Genomic DNA, 21,893 nt, shown 5'->3' with positions numbered 1-21,893 from the left:
ACGACTTATTATAAAAAAGAAGATCCATTTCATTTTATTTTTGAACATTTTAAGTTAACCAGATTAGAACTGCCACGTTAAAACACATTTAATTTATATTTTCAAATCTTGACTAACCTACAATCAACAATCAGTTCAAATCTCCACTTGTTGTTGACGACACATCGTGTCAACAGATACGGTACGTCAAGAACATGATTTGATATTGGGGTCACATAAACCCTGGTATGTAATCCTCTTTACCAAAAGGAAGATCCATTTTAGTTTTGGACATTTTTCAGATTAGATAAATTAGGACCAAAAAACTTAACTGTATTATCTTATGTTACCCATCTTAAGAGTTCATTAATGTTTGTATATATTGTATATATTGGTATGTTTATATTGGTTAAAAAGGTCCCAAACCTTGACCTAAAGGTTGTATACAGGCTGAAGATGCCCGAAATAATGGGTGAAACATGTACCTGACCTAAATAAGTCTACATAAAATCATGTGGATAATAACCACATTAAACGTGGAAAGTATTGAATAGGAGGTTTTTTATTATATGTATGCCTAACTGCAAGCTCACAGCTGCACGGCCCTAACTGCATGGCCAACTCGCCCGGTTGGATAGTAAGTGTAAACAGGGTCACAGTATAACAGATCACTCACAAATTTAATGCTAGTTAATAGTGATGGTACCATTCAGAACCATTTCCTCGCGATGGAGTGCAGAAGCCACTCTACCACTAGAGGATCTCTCCTCACTGCATATCATGAGACAAAAATACTGATATAGACAAAGGAACATCATTGTTTAACTGATGGATAGGAAAGGGCTAGGAGTGGGAAGGAAGTGGCTGTGGCCTAAGCCTCGGCATTTGCTCGATGTGAAAATGTGAAATCACGGAAAACCACCTTCAGCGCTGATAACAGTGGAATTCAAATCCACTATCTCCTGAAAGCAAGCTCACAACTGCGTGCCCCTAATCACACGGCCAACTTGCTCTGTCATTTAACTTCCGAAGCATGATAAAAGATCACCTGGACACGTGAGTCGAGGTATCAGTTGATACAGAGCGATGGCAGGGTACAAATGTGTCACCAAGCACGAGGCAGTTGTTCGCTCTTGCTATAGCTGGGTAAAGCTCAGGCTGGGGACAGTGATACCCTCATGTGGAGAGTGTTCATGTGTGATGAAGTGTGGCCCCTGGAACATCTGCATCTGCCAATATCTCTCATCAGCAAATAATACAGGAACCTGCTGTCAGATCATATTCACACATTTCTTTACCTTCACCACCCTGCATGAGACCTACAACAAGTTTATTCACTCGCTTATAGCACCCAAATTCTGGCCAACTGCTTCGATTAACAATCCATGAGCATGAGGATGCTTGCCTAGCCTTCAAAGTCAACTGACCCAATCCTATTGAACACATCTATGATGCTGTCAAAAAGGGATGTGCGCCTCTTGGATACTGTTCCCGACAAATCTTCATGCATTATGGGAGACTGTGCAGTGTTTGTGGATCAGGATGATTTCCCGATGCTTCCAGTGTCTTCTCGAGCTCGTGTCACCCTGTATCGCCAACATCATTAGGGTGAAAGGGGGTCCTACACGCTACCAGCCAGGTATCTAATTCAATTGCTCATCAGTGTATATTGAAATTTCAGATTTCAGATACTAAAGCACTAAAGTAAAATAAAAGAGAATTTAAAATTTAAGAATGGATATGGACATCAGCAGTAGCATACAAGTCGGAAGTGTGTTCGATCTGCTGACCTCAGTGAGGTAGTCAGTCAGTCGTTGATCTTTAGTTCTCAGGATAGCAAGTTCAATCCTCAATGAAGAGGTGGCATTCGGGAGAATTTAGAAATGCAGTTATGCTGTCCATCCAATCATACAATCAAATCATAAGTAGTAGAAAAAATATTTAAAATTAGGGTGAAGGATAATTACTCAAAACAATGGAAGCAATGTATAACACAAAATAGAGGAACATATCGCCTGTAAGGACCAATATGAAGAGTAAGATCATAGAAAGTATAAAATTAGGAAATATTTTATGATCTTCAAAGGTATCATTGGTACAACTACAAATTATTTTAGTAAACTGCAGAGAGCAAACTCAAGGAATACAAAATTAAGAGTTAAAAAATAGAGGTGATAAGAGATTTCAAAAATTGTAGACAGTTATGTTAATATAAATTCAGAGAAAATATTCATTAATGATATATTTCAGAGATTTATTGATCAGGTTATGAAATTGCACATACTCAGACCAAAATTCCACTATAAAAGTACTTTCCACACACTCAACTGTTTATAAAAGGAACCATGAGCATCATAACAAAATACAACTACTTGAAAGCTTGAAAAACATTCAAAATAGGAACATGTAAAGTATTTTACAGACATTGATACAATGAATGACAAATTGATTCTATTCATAAATAAGAACACACATGCATACTTCTTCAAAAATATACTCAGTCACACTGGCATCTCTCTTAAAAATTTCAATTCTAAGATGCATGCATAGAAAACATTTTCAATATCCTGTTATGTTATGAGTTAGCTCAGAAGTAACTTTACCTTCAGATATAGCTCATATAAATCACACCATTATTTATCTTAAGCTCTAAAACAAATAGCACATCCAAAAGGGGCTGCAGTCAAATGATAATCTATATCATTTATAATTATCTTTTCACAAAGTGGAAATAAGACAACTTAATAAATTACATTTTCACTTCTGTCCACTTCTGTACAAATAAGTTTTTATGACCATATACTAATCTAACTGATATGATAGAGAGACTATTTTCAGCACAAAAATTCCAAGTTCCAACATAGTGACAGGCTATGATACAGTATTTATTAAAAGAAAACATGTGACTGAAAAAAAAAAAAAAAAAAGAGAGAGAACAGACAACAAATCTATATGAACTCAAAATGCCCAAAATGCTGTCGGGGAGGAGGTTCTCAAGTTCAATTACATTTCCTTTTCAAGAATTAACTTATGCCAGTCCAATGGATTTCTTTGCATTTGAACTGCTGAAAAGGCATCCCCAACTAACTCATGCTCTCTTTAGACCAACATAAACATTATAAAACAACAACAAAAAAAAAATACAAATTACAATCCACTAGCTGAACCACATGCACTGCGTACATCTCAACATATGGATATCTCTGTGACTCAGATGAATAATTGATAAGAGATCATACTCAATGTATACACAGAAGTCTGAGGATTATTTTCTTGGTTTTGATTAGATAAGCGAATTTGAAAACAGGGTTGGTAACATCATACATCTTTAAAAGTTCAGTGCAGTTAATCATCATCCAAGGTGCGCATCAGATGGGGAGAAGATGGTTCATTAAAAAAGGAAATCACCTTAGAACATCATACACAGAGCGCAGAAGATACAAAAGAACTTCCTCGATGGTGAAATCTAGTAAGGCTATAATGTTACTCATATTGTCATTTACATTAGTTTCTCTCCTTTGTTGATGTAATGAAAATGTTGGAATAATCAATGAGTATGAGAAGTAGAGAGTTGCCTTTGATTTTGGAAATAAAGCAGTTTAATGTTTGATTGGAGAAATAGTTCTACATGCAAATACACTACTTGTGAATTTACACTTTAATCAGGTGCCAAGGTACAAATGGTGATGAAGGGTTTCTGTATCCTATAATAGTGTTTTCACGGTTAAAAGATAAAACTTGAAGAAGGAACTGACAATTTCTTGTCTTTGAGAACAAGTTTCCATATTTTACAAAGGTGGTGATTTTATGATAAAATCTTTGAAAATAACATTGCATTTTTATATATTTTAAGAAGTATGAGTTTTTGACTGAAAATTTGACATTTCTCCAAGGAGGTAAAAAGGCTAACAAATTCTGCCAGTCTCAATCCAGTGGATGGATTTAATAAATTACATCGGATACTGACAGTCATTTTCAACATGGAAGTTTATTTAGTGTATGGTTTTTTGAAACAGGTAAGTTAATTTTAAATTAAAATACATGACGCAGAGAAATATTTATCTTGTACTTATCTTATAACAAGTATGTGTGATGGATTTAATCAATATGAGGAGGAGGAAATAAAAAAAAAATTATGCAGAAGACTCCACCTATCCACCCTTAAAAGTCACACGGATCATCACATAACCAAAGCACTGACTGAATCTACTGGTCTCCTTTCATTCATTATTTACTACATTGGAACATTTTGTAGGGCTCTCCTCAACACTGGGTTCATAACAAGTAAACATGCATGTTACTTCTCTACAATTCACATGATTTACACTGATAAGTACCAGTCATAAACTCAATTCATGAACAATATTTTTGTTCATATTCTAGATGAACTCATATTATGATACAGAATATCAAATGACTGAAGCCCTGAACTGTCATTCTTCACAAACTCAGTACACAAGCAAAGGTGTGAAAACACGACAAAGAATACCAATTTTCAATGAGACTAGAAAATAAATCACATTAAACTTTCATTGGACAAGCCTCCTGAACAATTAAAAAGAATTGAAACAGAGCAACTCACAAACACATCTCTTAACATAAATAAAGGAATATACAGAATATTATGAGTACAGCAACAAACGAAAATTTTGGGAGATAAGTTCACGAAGCTACTACACATGCAACTCATACTTCCTCAAATAAATTACTACTAATTTAAATGCAACATATTATCACTTTATCACTTGACTTGTTTCACAGTACTCTTCTGACAGAAATAAATTAACTACCAATTTAATGGTACAGTGATTTTAACATGTATGTTAAGTTACTAATGACGGTATGCAAATGAAAACATATCCTACATCATCAAGTAATACAAGCTCCCTTTTCATTTCAAGAGGGGGAGGGCAAAAGAGGAGGGGGCATCTATTCATTGGAAATGCAAGAAATCTTTATATTCCATCCAATCATGAGAAGAAATGGAAAGTAGTAAATAGAGACATCAGCAAATGTATAAAAATAGATAACATTTCAAGCTGTACATGAATCCATCTACAACCCCTTCCAATGATAATTATTCCCAGGGAAAAAGTAACTGTAGTTTCTTTACTCCTAACACAGAATAAATAGTACTGATATTACCACAACAGTTTAACAGTACAACCATAAAGCTATAGATTATTAATGAAGTGTAATTATAACACGTTGATACTTTCAGGGTAAACATCAGATTCTCTTCGTTTTGCTCAACTGAATTTTTAACAGTGGTATGCACTCAAAATGGACACAAGTTCACACATTTTCCCATATGGTAAAACTAAAGCCGTTCAATCAATTATAATAAAGTATCCTCAAATAAAGAATGAATTTCTTATTTGCAATAGTTGTGACATTCTTTTAGAAATTCATTTCCAACCACACCTTCTTTCATGTAACTATGATATTCTGAATTTAATAGACCACAATATATAATTTTTAAAAATTGTAAAGATTTGCTTCAATGTTCTAAAAGGGATCTATTTCATCGAATCTAAATGAAGTTGGTCTTTAAGCCGCAAGTCAATGTCCATTACAATAAAATCATTTTGATATTTTGATAGGAAATATCCCTATTTTTGAAAGCAAAATTAGGAGCTCACGACAGAAACTCTTAATTAGAAGCAAGTCATGAGTATGAAGCAGTTTAAAATGGACAATTAAGAAATTGCTATAACTGAACCGAGTCTTAGTACCACAAGTACAAGGTACTACAATGGTACAGAAAATGAAGTATGCTAAAACTGATGAAATACATTTTGAATCACAACAATGAATTTCCTAAAAGTAACACAGGATTTTTTTTAAGACATGTCTTTTGCAATGCATTAGAATGGGAATAAAAGGACAATACAAATCCACTTAACTGCCATTGAAAAAGATTTAAATTAAAGAGACATTGGTGTTCTGAAAGCTTTATGTCTGTACCTACAGTACATAGTCTGAATGTAATGGAGAATATCAACAAATTGTTTTCTGATTTCCACTGTTAATATGGAAACTACCCACTGCTCATTTACTACTAAGTAGAATTATACAACTTTCAGGAGGGTAATAAAATTACTTAATGATGTATGTATAAATGAAAATGGCATATACAATATATGAACATATTCAGTTGTGTATTGCAGCAGAGGTTCTTTCCTTTTCTAAACTATCTTCGGTTTTCAAAACAATTTTATTTTGACTAGGTTCATCTTCATCACTGACTCACGATGTTGCTCTTTGTGACATTTGAAATAAATTCCCTGAAATAAAAAACAAACAGCATTAATAAGTCAGCATAGCAATGACATGATAGAAAAGGACTATAAATACTAGGCACTACTTCTACTAGGAAAAAATTAGTTGTTACTAGGTCCAGTATTCAAAATACAAACAAAACGTCTATTGCCAGTTGTGTGCCAAACATGATTTCACAGCAAAACTGCAAAAAGCTATTCTACGTGTCACAAAGCTTGTTCGAATGTAGCTTAGCCATATATAGAAAATTCAATCAAAAATCAAAAGTGCACATTTAAAGAAGGTGCTACTGGCACTATGAAAGGATGAGAGGGTGGGGTAACTCTTTTACACAGACATGTTGGCAGCCTCATTACATATATGGATCAGTTTGGGAAACTAAATGACATGAAAAATATGTCCATTTCAAATGCTTATAATTTGAAAAACTACCATATTCACAGGGACCAACCAACCAACTATATATTGTTAGGAAGGAAAAGAAGGAAAGATTGTAACTGGTTAGCCATCCTTGTACTCAATCCCCTGTGAACAGCACAGCAATGGCAGTAGAAAGGCAGTTGGAGCAGATGCCCATAGCATGTGAAATGTGATGGCTGATCCTTGACAAACAAACTTTACAATGTTCATTTTTTGAGAACAATCTAACAAATATAATTCCAGTCAACTGGACCAGAACCATATTTGTGCAGAATCTTGTGCTTCAAAACTGAACACAAAGATATATAAGTGAAAGAGGAAATTGACTGAATAATCAATACAGCATAGATTGCACCCAGAGGAATAAAAAAATGTGCCACATTCCAATGGCGAAAGGCCTATGGCTTATAGAGGGCGCAAGACAGCTGATCCTGCAAAGACATATGTACAGAACTGAAGCCAACCTAGCAACGCCATTACTATAATCCATTGTCACTTGGAAATGATAAGGTAGGCTACTACTGACTCATTGTTCAAAATAAGTATAGGACAGGAACACATAATAGGATAAACACAATGACAGGACAGCATCAGAAGAGGAAGAGGGCAAAGACAAAGATAAAATCACCTCCGTACAGGCCATGAAGGCCCTTGGAGGAGTGGAAGGTAAAGGCTTCCAACATTGTTAACCGCGGCACATGATGGGGTAGAGTGGTTAGCTCTACGCCCGGCCGCCTTTGCCCCCAGGAATTAACCTGGTACTCATTTTTGGTGTAGTGAACCTCAGAGCCATATGCACCTCCGGAAGTGGAAATCTCGTTTCTTAAATTTTACGACTTCCTGAGGGGGATACGAGCCCACGTCCTTCCGGGCGAACACGCCTTTACCGCCTCGGCCAGGCAGCCCCTAAGAGGAAGAGGGAGCTATAGAAAAGGAGACAATGGCAAACATGAAAACACAAGCACGACGACATATTTACATTTTCATACACTGCCGTCTTCAAACAGACAAGCTGTCTTGTCATCAATACCAATTCTTCTGGTACTTTCATTTCTTCTGAGCACCTGATGAGCTCATTTCTGCTTCCCAGCATCATCAGGAGGGTGGGCTTCGACATTGATTGAGGAGTCATCCTGACACATCTTCAGTTTCATGTGGGCAGTTCAAGTTGCTGTACATGAAACAAAGTATGGTCTGTGGTTGAGCATGTAAAGTGAGATGTTAAGGCGGTAGCGCCAAGTGTGTGTGTATAACCAACTAAACATTTCCACAACTGACTTTCCCTCCTTCCATCACTGATACCATGTGAGCAGCCCAAAGCCATAATTCACGTCTAGTTTTTTAAAAATTAATCCTCATCTACCCAACATAAACTTCACTAGAGTTTACAGAAAAGAATTTTATATAATCATTATATAATCAGAGGAAGAGATTAACAGCAGAAAAGTTGAAAACCTGTTCCATTGGGTACAATTTCCAGGAATTTATTTAGCACTTTAGAAATTAAGAAGGCTAGCTTTTTTCCAACACATCTAGGTAGTTACCATCAATCTGGAAGAATTGTAAATGATAAAGAGAGAGCAGGTCAATGAAGACAGCAGTGTGTAAGAAGCAGTGAGGACACCAACACTCGAATTAAAACTCTGTCCTTGTTTAAGTAATTTCTTTTCTTTTTTTACTTACTGAACTATTAGAGGCAGTTCTGGAGCTCGGCATATATACTTGTGCCCATAACGATGAGTCCCTTCAAAGCGGACAAATGATATAAGGCCACCATCCTTTGGCCTTGAATGCTGCACAGTATCAAACAACTGTAAAAAGATAGAAAATATCTTAAGTTTAAATTAGTTCAATACATAACAACGAACTTTTTCACAAAAATTATAAATTATAATAATTATTATTATCATTATTATCTGATGAAGTATTCTTGAAACTTTGACCTTTAACCCTTTGCCGTTAATAATGCTCCACAGCGCTCGTCACACACGTGGTATGTTGACAGAAATAATGAAGGGTCTTCAGAAACCACGCTGCATTCCCATGGCTCACCAAGCTCTCAGCACCTTACTGACAGTCTTTCCTGTGTACCTAGTTTATAAACATCCTCTTCCAATTAGAAATTATTCAGGTATGAGTTCACAGCATGCTGTCTACTTATCGTGGAGTAGTGCTGAGAGGTTTGGAAGAATGCGAAATTGAAGATATATTTTTAAACTTTCTAGTAGTGGTTTAGAACTGTTTTCTGATGAATGTATTAGTGATAATGATTCAGAGAATCATGAAAATCATTAACAAATATTGTGTGAAGACCGAGGACAGGGCAACAGAGAAATGTTACTTGTGATATCCGGAGTCGTGATAATCGTTCTGATGAACTACAGTAGAAATATGGGAAAACAAAGCTCTTTCAAATCACAATTTACCTTCCTGGAGTTCAGAAAAAGATTTTTAAAAATTATTTGTGGGATGGGAATTTTATGACATGTAACAAAGCATGATATAGATGTTGATTCCCATTGGGAACCTGAAATATTTGTCCCAAATGAGAAAATTTATAATACCAATATAATGGTCCTTTATTGGACATTATAATTTCTGGTAATGAGACAAAGTCTCTCATAGTGCATTGGCACTGCCGGTGGCTCCAAGTAGCCTACGCAGTGGCCTCCACGGTATGCACTAGCCATGCATCTTGGTAGGTGTGATGAGCCCAACTTAGCACACAGGGGCGAAATGCTGGCAACCAGGAATGAGTTAGCTGGAAAAATTATAATGTCCAATAAAGGACTATTATATTGGTATTATGTAGCAAAGCAGACGAATATTCATGACGAATATTTATGACAAAAAAAAAAACAAAAAAAAAACAAAGGCTCTGTTGATACTAACAAGCAAAATATTAACACTGATGAAATAAAGGCATACAGGGTCTCCAATATAAACTAAGACCGTCCAAGCAACGTTTTCACTCTCCAAACGTAAGCTGCAATATTGGAGGCACATGCATAGTTCGACCTTGCAAACAGCATGCACACATTCGACCTTATAAATTTACTCATTCGGGACAAATATTTCAGGTTTCCTAAGGGAATCAATTTCTGTAACACCTTGCAAGCATCAGTCACCAGTCTGAATCTCAGCTGTTAACACGGTGACACAGTTATCATTGCAATACTGTATTTTCATATGTGAAAGTTATTTTAAGTACGAGTCGGCTCGACTGGTACGCAATGCATTTGTTCAGCAATTTCCTGGTGAAGTGCCATCTCCACGAGCACAGATTCACGTAATTGTAAATGAATTTGAAACTACTGGCTCAGTGCTCAATAAAAAGCACACACGCACAAACAGTTTTAACAGAGGAAAAGCTAGCCGACATTGGTGCGAATCTTGAATGGTCACCGAATAAATCACTCACAAAATAGCACAACAAGCAGGGGTTTTGGTTTCTTCTGCACACAGAGCTACAAAGCTGTTACACATCAAACCGTACAGGTTTACACAGGCCCATCGTTTAAAACCTGCTGATCCAGTCACGAGAGTGAGATATTGTGAGTGGTATCTTGTATCATTGAATGATCGTTTATTCGACCCACAGCTTGTGTTCTTTTCGGATGAGACCTGGTTTCATCTTAATGGTTGTGTGATCAGTCGTAACTCTTGCTACTGGTGAGCAGAAAATCCTTAATGGTATTTATGAAGTCCCTCATTATGTTAGGATGATTGGTGACTGGTATGCTGTTAGTGCAAGACGAATAATTGGACCTATTTTTTCAAGACGACAGTAAATGCAGTGGTACCAAGACGGCAGTTTGACGCCGTTCTTACAACAGTTAACGGAAGAAGACAAATCGCGTGGGTGGTTTTAAGAAGATTCAGTTCCTGCTGAAGATTCCCTTCTTACAATCTCGGAAGTGTTTGCAGATAGGTCTATTTCCCCCTCGTTCTTCAGGTTTAACAGTGTGTGATTTTTACTTGTGGGGTAAACTGAAAAGAAAAAAAATGTATAGAACAAATCCTCATACACTCGAGGAACTGAAAGAAAACATTACGAATGAAATCAGAAACAATACAGTGGCAGAACTCACTCACGTCAGCCAGAATATGCTGACCAGATACAATGGCTGTATAACCCAGGAAGGATGACACTTCCAGCATCTTTTATAAGGTAAGATTTCATGTAAGATAGTATATATGGTTAAAGCAGGGCAGCCGCGCCCGACATAAGTTCGGCTAAGGCAACTGCCGTAGTGCAGAGTACAAACACCGTGTGTTCGGTCTTAGTTTGTATGTGAAACCCTGTATGTAGGTGTTCTAATTTATATGGGTTTGGTTGTTTTACCTGAAATTGACGATTACTTTCTCTAAGACTTTTGCATGTGCCTGTTAGTAAGGGAGACGACGCCGCCAAAATGGTTTAAGGAAACTTGGGCAATATTTAGATTTAAAATTAGGGGGAGTACAAATTAGGGTTGGGCGGACCGGAACATTCACTTGTTCCGCAACATTAGGAACTTGAGGCGGACTGTTTCGGTACAGAGTGCCGAGACACGGGACACGGGACACAGGACTGTAACTGCGTCCTAGAGAGAATTTCGAGAAGCAACAGGACATGCTCCGCTTCAGCTGGAATGTGCCTGAACCGAACGTGCTGTGCCAAGACCGCACTAGATAGATTAGTTAGCCTTGGCTGTCTGCCTGTCGATACCGGCTGTGTGCCGCCCTGTGTTGGAGTGTCAACATTTTTTCATCCAGTTATATCTTTAATTCCAAAGCGATCACCCGTATTTTTCTTGGGCTTAAAAGTTTCCTTAAAGTCCAAATTAATTTTTAACGTCAATCCCCGAGAAAGTGTTGGGGTTCTCACGTGTGAGGACATCTTGGAACGTGACTCTTTGCAGAAGAAACTTGGGGAAGTAGAGAGTTTTCAGCCAAAACCCAAAACGAAAACCGGCAAGGAGTGGACCGAAGAACGGAGGGATGCTCACCAAAGAAGAATGCAGGAACACTGGGCAAATGTGAAAGATAGTAGGAGAAAGCAGTTGAAATAGCATGGTCCATAGAAGACTGAAACAAGAATAATAATAAGAAGAATAAGGGGAGCACTAAAAATAAAACATCTAAAAGTAAACTACAAGTTGTTATTGACCTAGTCAGGGCAGGGGCGTGGCATAGTGGAAAGTAAGTAGACTGACTAGCCAGCTGGAATAATACCAATAACAGAGTGACGGTACTGCAATGGCTTGTATTCTTTGCAAGAGTGGAAAGCAGCAAGGACTTCATTAAAATAAATTCCGATTTTCAAGTATTTGAGAATTTAAATAGAAATAAACTTAAATATTTATATATTTCTAAATGTATTTTAGTGTGATTTGATAGAATCTGATGATGATCTTTCAAGAAACATGTCATTCTAATTTAATTGTTTCTTATTCACGTATACAGTAATTCTGTTACCATATGTTTTCTTTTTTTAAATAGTTTATAAATTTATTTATACAGAATAAGTTTCACCCGACTGAAGAATCTAACGGTTATTAAATACACCATTGGATTTGTGTTTCGGGATTTTTATAGAAAATCAAATGTTCTCTTCATTAGCCTTTTTGGATTTATCCAGCCCAAATGACTATAAAAGGCAATCCTCCTTTTTTTTTCTCCAACACTGCCTGAAAGCTTTTGATTTTTCAGATAAGGTTCTTTATTGTTCCTTTTCCACAAATTACTTTCATTTTTCTTTGGACCAAGAATTTTTCTTAGTACAGTAGAATGGAAAATTCTAAATTCCCATGGAGGGAATTAGATATTTTTCACCAACAGAGCATGTCAAAAATGTCAAAAACATATCAGATGTAAGGCTTTGTGACAACACTTCAATCAACTCAAGTCGAAACTCGAAGCTGCGAGTTTAAACATAAAAGCCACCCTTGAAAGATAGGATTGCCTGTCCACATCCTGGATTTTAATTTTGTAAACGATTTAACAACACTTTCTCTATTCATAACTGGGCTGCCACAAGACAAATATGCACCATGCTAGTCTACTTCACACGATTATGTTCGTGATTTGTAGGTATTGTATCACACAACAAATATTTTCTACTTTTCACTGTGTCACTCAACACAATAAATTTTTAACTCCTGAATGGAATGCGAAATACAAGTACAAACAGGCTTACTGGGTTATACAGCAATATCGATTAAAACCGGAGAACAAAGCTGAACATTCCTGAGACCAACGGCTTCCTTCACGGAGGTATAATTTACCCCGCAAAGTTCAGAAATTCAAGGCCATTTCCTGTTTTTGCACAACTTTCCCCGACCTGCTTCCTGTGGCGAAGGCTCTAATCTGTGTTGGAAATCATGTTCCTTCACAAGGGATGACAAAGAACATTTTCAGGGCTAGGAAAAAGGTATAAGCAGTAATGGTGAAAATTTGTAACGCGATAAGTGAGGTACTTTTATTTAGATTTAATACGATGTGAATCAAGACTCTGAATTTACGATGTGCTCAGCAAGAAATCGTTTTAATGAGGAACGTACTAACGAGATTTCACTCTGTTATTTTCTCGCATCTGATTAAATTTTGGAAAAGCAATTCCCAAGTAAATTTAAAAATAGCAAAAAGGTTATCATTACTCTAGTGGCATTTGAAATATGTTTTTCATGATACATATAAGGTTAAGCTAAGTTAGGTGACACTGTTTGAATAAGAAAACTGAAACGTTTGCCATGGAAGCCATTGCAGAGATATTACTCTAATTTTTCAGAATGAAATTGAGCATACACATTCACATTGTCTCAGAATTAGAAAAATAACCAAGAAAACGTTTTTTTTTTCTAATTCATCAACTTCTCACTTTTTGTTTAAGACGAAACTATCAGATGTATACAGGTACTCCAGTTTTATGATGGTATTGTAATGAAGAAATTTTGCTTTCCTTACAATTTTTTGTTGTAAATATTTTTAGTTAACTGATAAGCTAGTTTCATTTTTTGTGATCTTGTTTTGTTTACTTCTTTTTGTAGATAATTAAGATGAATTACTTCGCCGAGGTACTTAAGTTTGTTTACTCTGTTAAATCTTCCACATTTCGTGTTAAGATCTCTTGAAGAATCTTTAAATGTTTGTCTTAAATTCTGTCTTGTCAAAAGAAATCTGTAGTCTTGCTTTTTCTGCTGTCTCTTTCGAAAGGCTGATTTGTTTTTCTGCAGTATCAGTATTGTCTGACAGAATAGTTAAATCATCAGCAAAGGCTAAATGGTTCAATTTAATATTGGAGTTCTTGTAACTAATTCTGATTTCCTGATTTTGGAATTAGATTTTCCATTCTCTAATCAATTTCTCTAAAACATAGTTAAAAAGAATTGCAGAAAGACCTTGTCTAACTCAAGTTTACTGTTTTAATGTTTGATTTCAAAAGGTTTCAGATTTCCTTGAGAAACTTTATTTTGGATGTTGTGTTCACTTCTTCCAGCACAATGAAGAGTGGATCTCTGTATTATTATTATTAGCAACAGAGGATGGAGATTTGAAGAAAGTGAATCAGTAGTTCAGTAGTCTATAATACAGTGGAACCTCGATTGGAGGGACCATGGCAAAAAAAAAAAAAAAAAAAAAAAAAAAAAAAGTACAACACAGGAAAACGGAAAATCTGGGAATGAATGAAAACCATCAACCATTTGGCTAAACATTTAAAAAAATGTGTATAATTATAATTTTAGAAACACTGCTAAACCAAACCAGGCCTTCGCCTACCAAGCCCGAACGTCTGCAGATTACGAGGTGACGCATAGTCAGTGTGATGAATCCTCTCCACCATTATGCTTGGCTCTCTAGACCGGTGTCGCCATCTCACCATTAGATAGCTCCTCAATTAAAGGTAATCATGTAGGCTGAGTGGATGTGGAAGCAGCCCTAATATCCAGGTAAAAATAACAGACCAGGCCAGGAATCAAACCCGGGCCCTCCAGGTGAGAGGCAGGCAAGTTAAACCGGTACGCAGGTTTAAAATGTCTATACTTTACATTCCGTTTTACCGGAGAATATTAGTCAGTTTCCCATGAAAACTTATTTCAGTTCAACAACTCTGATCGGCCAAACACTTTGAAAAATCTAATAACGCTACGCCAATCGACCACAAGTAGTTTTTAATTCTCTAATCTAATAAAATAAAACACATTAGATACAAAAGCGCCGAACATGATGGCAAATTCCCTTTGTTTTTTAATCTTCCATTGTAATTTGGTCACCGGTATACTGTTTGCAGGCAGTTTCTGGAAATCTCATACCAGGTATATTAGGCCTACATCTAATTTTAAAGGTTATGTTGAACTCGAGAACGAGGTTTCGAATGTAAGCATCAATTCTCAAAAGTTCTCGAATGCATTATATTCATTCCTGCCAGTCATTAATCAGAAATTGGAATGAGAAAAAATATCATCAAAATTTCAGAAATCTTGGTTCTTCATGACCTTGAGCTCAGGTGGAAAGCACGCTCGCTGCACAAATCGGTACGAGTGCAAAATGGTGCAAACTTTTTAAATGTAATGCACGCAAATAACACGACTGCAGTTTTAACACATAAATGTAAAATTCCTAATCTTATATTAGGACCAAAACAGCAATAGGCAACCCCAAGACCTCCCACGGTTTTATGTATGTAAGGTGCAACATCTTTTCTGGTCTCTATAATGTTTAAGAATATGAACATTTGACGAAATTTGTTCCGTATTCAAATAAAGCTAAGAATCAAATAATTATTTAGCCACCTATTCAATACCTTTATTTGCCTTTGGCACTTACATAAAACCTTGATTATCCGTCTCTCAATTAACCGTTCTGCGGATTATCTGTCACAAAAAAATCTCAATTTTTTAACAAGCAATGTACAGTCACTCCAAAACTGAATGAGTGTACTCTTGATGTTAATAATAATAATGATCTTATTGGTTTTACATCCCACTAACCACTCTGACGGTTTTCGGAGACACCGAGGTACTGAAATTTTGTCTCGAAGGAGTTCTTTTAAGTGTCAGTAAATCTACCAACACAAGGCTCATGTATTTGAAAACTTTCAAATACCACCGGACTGAGCTAGGATCGAACCTGCCTCCTGAGTCCACGATCATAACGTACAGTAACTACTGTATGTACACGTGCACAGACCGGCAATCGGCATTGGAGACATGACTTCATACATTTTTTTTACTACTGTACGTAATTTTATGTTGTGTAAAATTATTCAACTTTTTACTGTTACGAAAAAAAAGAGGGATGCTATTCAAATTCAAGTCAGAAACTTTATTATCCATTCCAATGTTGACGAATAATGTACTGTAATGTGCCCTCTCCCAGCTCACGGAGCGTAAAGTATGATATGCTGGTCATATCTACTTCAGAATGATACCTACAGCTTTTTTGGTAGCGTGAAACATCTCCGAGTACCGTACGTAGATCTTTCATATCCTTCTCTCTCAAGGTTAAATATTTTCACCACAGGCTACTGCATCGTAAATATTTCACCATGCACAGGAATCAGAAACCAGCCTAGCAGTCCATCATAGTCAACCTCCGCTATTAGTAGATACGTAGGCTACATTATGTACTGGAGCAAGAGGACGATACGGATTTTTCAGACATTCTTGTAATTAGAAAGCTCAGAATGGACATAAAGAAGAAAATAAGTTGTAGGAGAGTGCAAAAAAAGTAACAGATTTTTTTTTAAAGCAGCTTAAATGACACCAGGTTAATTAATTATATAATTTTGGTGAATATTTAGTATGTATTGTTGTAGCTTTGACTATATTTTGTTTTTTTTCAAGAGGGTTTCATGGACTGCATTTTAAGGTTATACGGTATGTATTTTAAGTACTTTATAGTCCATTAAAATTAGTAGTAAGGATTTTCCGTTTTTTATTAAATTACCCGTTCACCCCTTCCCGGGCATTAGAACGGATATTCGAGGTTTTACTGTACATGTTTCAACTGCTTTGCAGTCATCATCAACTACATTCAAGTATGCTTAGTTATGAAAAAGGTGAAAGTATGCACAATATATGTTCTCGTTTTAGCTTTGATCTCTTCTCATGGGAAACTGACTTTCTCTACTGGGAAAGGATGATGCTGGTGGAGGGGGGGGGGGAGGAATGCTTAAAAAGTAATTAAAACTTATTCTTGACTAAAATATTGTTCAAAAATTTTTCCAATTAAGAAGATAAAAACGTCTTTCAAGTCTTTTTTTAACTTCTGCTTCGAAGCGTATTTGAAAAAAAAAAAACAACAACACTATGTAACTTTTTACAAACTAATTATTTAAGATGTAATTAAAGTATACCTAAAGCTTATTCTTAATGAAAACACCAATAAAAACATTTGTCAGCTTCCAGTTGAGGAGATAAAATTTTCTTTTTTAAGTCCCATTCATGCTTGTGTTCGAAAGCATGTGGAAAAAGCTGGTTAACTTGTTATAATTTTATTGCTAAAGGTGGATTCTTTAAATGCTCTTGCAGCTTAATGTTGGAACATGCTTAGATGTTACTTGTCCATGAACTACATAATTGCAACATCTAAGCCAAAGGTATCGATTAGGTGGCTAAATAATTCTTTGATTTTTAGATTGTCATATCAATATGGACATGAAGTGGATAGTTTGTAATAATTTAAGTAGAGCTGTTGAAATGTGCTCTGTCTCCTTCCAATTGTTGTGGCCACTCTCTGCTTTACAATTTCCGAGGATTCTCTAAACCAGGGGTTCCCAACCTGGGGGCGTGGGGCTTTATCAGGGGGGCGTGAAGTGATTTCCGAATTGATTTGATAATATACGAAACATGTACCACTTTTGACCATTAAAAATTGCCTTAAGCAATCATTGTATCGACTAGGTGGAAAATAAATACTTAATTGTGAATCTATTGAAGTGCGATACGGACCATGAAGCTGATTTTATGTAATCTCTCCAAGTGATTGTCGCGCCAAGTCAATCGTTCCAAAGCACTGGTAATTGCCAACTGTCGGCATAAACCTCAGCGGAGCAGCAAGTTTGGGGGTGAAATTAGGAATTTGCTGTGTTCTGAGGAACAAAATGAAGCCTGAGAGCAGGTGCGGGACCAAGACCACTCAACGCACGTTTAATTGCACACTTTGCGGACCTACTTGCTTGAAAGTAAACTATGACCATACACGACATGTTTCAACTCTTCAACGATGTCGTAGTTGCTTTCATTTTCCAGTATTACTGTTACATACTGTACAAGGTTTTTCTCATAAACAAAATATATTACATGAAGGAGTTACTCGTATACATGTCGGTATTATATCAAACTGATCTAGTAGCGAGAACAGGAGATAAGGCAATAATAGTAGGCTAAATTATAATAATTTATTTAATACAACATGTTAGGCTTTCACGACTAGCGTGAAATTCTATGTAGGCCTATTGGCATTTTGGGCTACAACTAATTAATGTTTAACCACAGCAATTAATGAAACAGTGACATTTTCTCACCAAAGATCTTAACTGGCAATAAGTTACTACAGTCAGGAGTCGACATTAACCCTGAAGACCAAAGAATATCGGAGTTTCAGAAGCAACAAATGAATTGGAAGTTCCTCCTTCCCTCTCACTCTGCGGCATATAGACTCGTTTTGTGGGTAGCTCGTCCTTGAATGCTCTGTTCCCACCCCTACACATTCTTATTCTTCTCTTGCAGTCAAATTGGCGAGAGCTACATAGTACAACTGTCCCATCAGAGATGCGCAGTAATGGCCATGACAACACGTCGCCGATAGACCATCAGTGGTCAGGCCCTTCGACTGTTGATTCTGTGCCTCGTATACTTTTGCAGTGGACTTGTCTGTCAAGTTGTTTATTGTGAGTGTTGTGTATGCTTCACTGTAACAGTGCGACTGTGTGAATTGTGTTATTTAATATTGTGACTTTTTAAAAATTGATAACGATATCCAAGAAGAGACTGTACTATGATGACTACATTAAATATGGCTTCACAGTCGTTGAACGGCATACAACAGCCTCAATGCGTAATCTGCCACTGTGTTCTGAGTAACGAAACGATGAGGCCTGTGCATTTGGAGATATATTTAAACACGAATCATTCAGGCTTCAAAGGCAAACCCACAAAATGTTTTACAACTAAACTCACTAAAACGTATGAAATGAGATTCATCGGGTACCTTTAACCAAGAAAATGAGAACGCAGTGGAAGCATCATATGAACTAGCTCTTCTGAAGACAAAAAATCCCACACAATTGGGGAAACATTAGCAAAGCCATGTATGTTATTAACCGCAAATATAGTTTTGGGTGAAGGGAGTAGGTAGAAATTGTCTAAAATTCCTCTTTCTGATAACACAGTTAAGTGCAGACTTCAAGAACTGTCTGAAGACATTAAAACGCAAACTTTGGAGAAGGTGAAAGCATCTCCAGTGTTTTCAATTCAGTGTGATGAAACAACCGATGTGTCCCATTGTTGTCAACTAATTGTATATTGTCGATTTTTCGACAGTGGAATTTTAAGAGAAGAAATGTTGTTCTCCCAATGTTCTTTACAGACAAGATTGTTTGAAGCCCTTTGTGTTGACCTACAAGCCGATCACAAAAAGCTCTCTTTTCCACATAGAGGTTCGCTGGCTATCGAAAGGGAATATGCTGGCTCGGCTGTTTGAATTAAAGTCAGATGTTGAATTTTTTCTTCTGTATTTAGTGTTTACTGATGCCAATCTTATCATCTCATTGGCATATCTTTGCGATATTTTTGAAGATTTTAATAGTCTGAACTTTAGGTTCCAAGGCAAAAACTCCAATATTATGCTTACTTATGATGCCATCAGAGTTTTCCTGGAAAAAGTACAGTTATGGAAACGCGGGCTTCACTTGAACAACTTTCATCCTTTCACCGCCTTAATGAAATTTTACCGGAAAATGAACGAGATCGTAATAAACTTAACGTGCAAATTCATTCACATTTGGATTCCCTGGAATAAGAATTCAATTTCTACTATCCTGATATCTCGTCAGGTGAATGGTCTTGGATGTTAACAAGAAATCTGTTTGCCATTTACACTGAAGCACTGCCAGCACAACAAGAAGAAGCCATAGGTTTGAAGTATGATTCAAAGCTAAACTATGATTACAAAATATTAGGACTGGGCGGCTTTTGGGTGAACTGTCTTGCAGTGTATCCTGAAATAGCCAAAGTAGCATTGCGTGTCATTGTCCCATTTTCAACAACATATTTACGCGAGTCAGGATTTTCAACGCTGAGTGTCATAAAAACAAAGCAGCGATGTCGGCTTGATGTTGCAAGTGATCACCGCTGTGCTCTGTCAAATATCAAACCAAACATACCGAAAATTACCAAGAAAAACAGTGTCACTGACATTTATTGACTAATTTAAGGATTTATTGTAAAAGTGTGTTCTTGGTATTGTGCTAAAATTAAGTTAGTACTGCACCCATTATGCAAGTGAAAAGGGCCCACTATGTCATAGATATAAAGCGTGTACTTCATATTTTTTCATAAATAATTGAATAATGGAATAATTCATTATGTAGTGTCATTAGGTTAGGTCTATACCCTCCACATCAGTTTATCGGAGAGGTTATAGAAGCGACGGGGGGAGGGGGGCGCGATGACCACCTGTATCCGAAAAGGGGGGCGTCAGCTGGAAAAGGTTGGGAACCACTGCTCTAAACAATACCACCCAAATGTGATGCCCTACCTTATGCAAGTTCACCGATGTTCGCTTTTCCAGTACAGTAGCCTCTTTTTTTTTTTTTTTTTTAAATGCTACTTGTTCGGGCCATCGACCCATGTGAATCTTTTGCCCCTACTGGCACCATATTGTATGAACCTGTGTGTAATTGGAATGGCGGTAGTGTGGAATGCTGTCTGTGAGGAAAGGAAGATTAAGGACGTCGCTAACACTCAGTCCCCAGGCCAGGGATATTAATTATTACAATTTAAAAACCGTGACCTCGCTGGGAATCGAACCCGGGGCTGCCGGGTGACAGGCGGGCGCGTTGCCCTCTACACTGCGGGGCTGGACAGTACAGTAGCCAACTTGCTATAATTATCGCAATGACGGGACATTAACGCCACAATCCATAAGTATACCATAGCCGTTCTTTCGTGAGATACAGTTTCTTGAAAAATGCTTGATTGAGGATTTAGCGTTGATGGGACTGACATTTCTGGATGGTTGATTCAAGAAATCGTTTCTTCGAGGAACAGATAATGCAGGATTTTTACAACACAATTTAATAAGGATGCTCACGGGACCGCGTAATTTGAACAAGTAATCAGGGAAAACACAATTTCCAGGAACGGATAATCAAGGTTCTTCTGTACATACCAAAAAAATGAAACTTATATCTGACTTTTCAAACTCTTTTAATGAAAATTAAGCAACAATGTGTTCCCTTGTTTGCTGATGTAGTTTACATACAACATTTCCTAATTTATTTAAATCCACCACATCTTCATTGTTCCACATAAGTTTTTGTTACAAAAATAATAAGCAAGGCCAAATGAACAATTTATTTAAATTTCTACATCCATTTATTCTTGGTATTTTCATATAGGTAGCCTACTTAGAAAAAATAAAATTTTTACTGTTATGTTACCTGTTTTACGAAACTGAATGAGATTGGGAGACAATGGTGTAGATCGCTCTTTAGATACTAGTTCCTTTCATTCTTCATAGCTTAACATATTATAAGGATTATCTTTTCATTAACTCTTCAATTTCGCAGACACATGGCTTATCTACAGATTTTCACATTCAGATATGCTTGCATTACAAGCCAATTTTATCTCACTAAACTGCATGAAATATATGATTTATCCTTCTTGCACACTCCCTTACAAACTAGGAAAGAAACAGGCTATAAGACAATCAGTCACATCCTCAGTGCCAGCATATAAACTAAAGCAGTGTCCAACTCGCCCCCACTGTTCTTTCCTCCTCACTGACATGCACAGCCCGCCTTTTACACATCATAGCTACCAACCAACTCAGAATACAAGGTACGTTCCATAAATAATGCGACCAAATTCATACAAAATCATTTATTGAATATATTCGTACAAATAATCAAAAATCTTCAAAATAGAACCCTCTTGCATCGATACACTTCTGGAGGCGGTGTTTCCATGCCTGGAAGGCATCCTGGAAGGCCTTTTCCGGAA

The 21,893-nt window shown here is 36.7% G+C and overlaps 1 protein-coding gene across 9 annotated transcripts in view; it reads right to left on the bottom strand.

The window, feature by feature from the left end:
• Positions 1-2,219: 2,219 nt before the first annotated feature.
• LOC136877043 (lysophosphatidylserine lipase ABHD12) overlaps positions 2,220-21,893 on the bottom strand; it is a 159,332-nt gene continuing 139,658 nt past the window's right edge. For 8 of the 9 annotated variants that reach the window (XM_067150852.2, XM_067150846.2, XM_067150854.2 and 5 more), the window contains 2 exons: positions 8,365-8,492; positions 2,220-6,266 (listed from right to left, as the gene is read on the bottom strand). In XM_067150852.2, the coding sequence (XP_067006953.2) occupies positions 6,221-6,266; positions 8,365-8,492 (174 nt within the window). In that variant the 3' untranslated portion in view covers positions 2,220-6,220. Of the gene's footprint in view, positions 6,267-8,364; positions 8,493-21,893 lie in introns of those variants that run through there. The other variant, XM_067150853.2, reaches the window with a different exon arrangement.

This window comes from Anabrus simplex, chromosome 7 (genome assembly GCF_040414725.1).
Source record: "Anabrus simplex isolate iqAnaSimp1 chromosome 7, ASM4041472v1, whole genome shotgun sequence".
NCBI lineage: Eukaryota > Metazoa > Arthropoda > Insecta > Orthoptera > Tettigoniidae > Anabrus > Anabrus simplex.
This window is presented reverse-complemented; position numbering and strand designations above follow the sequence as displayed.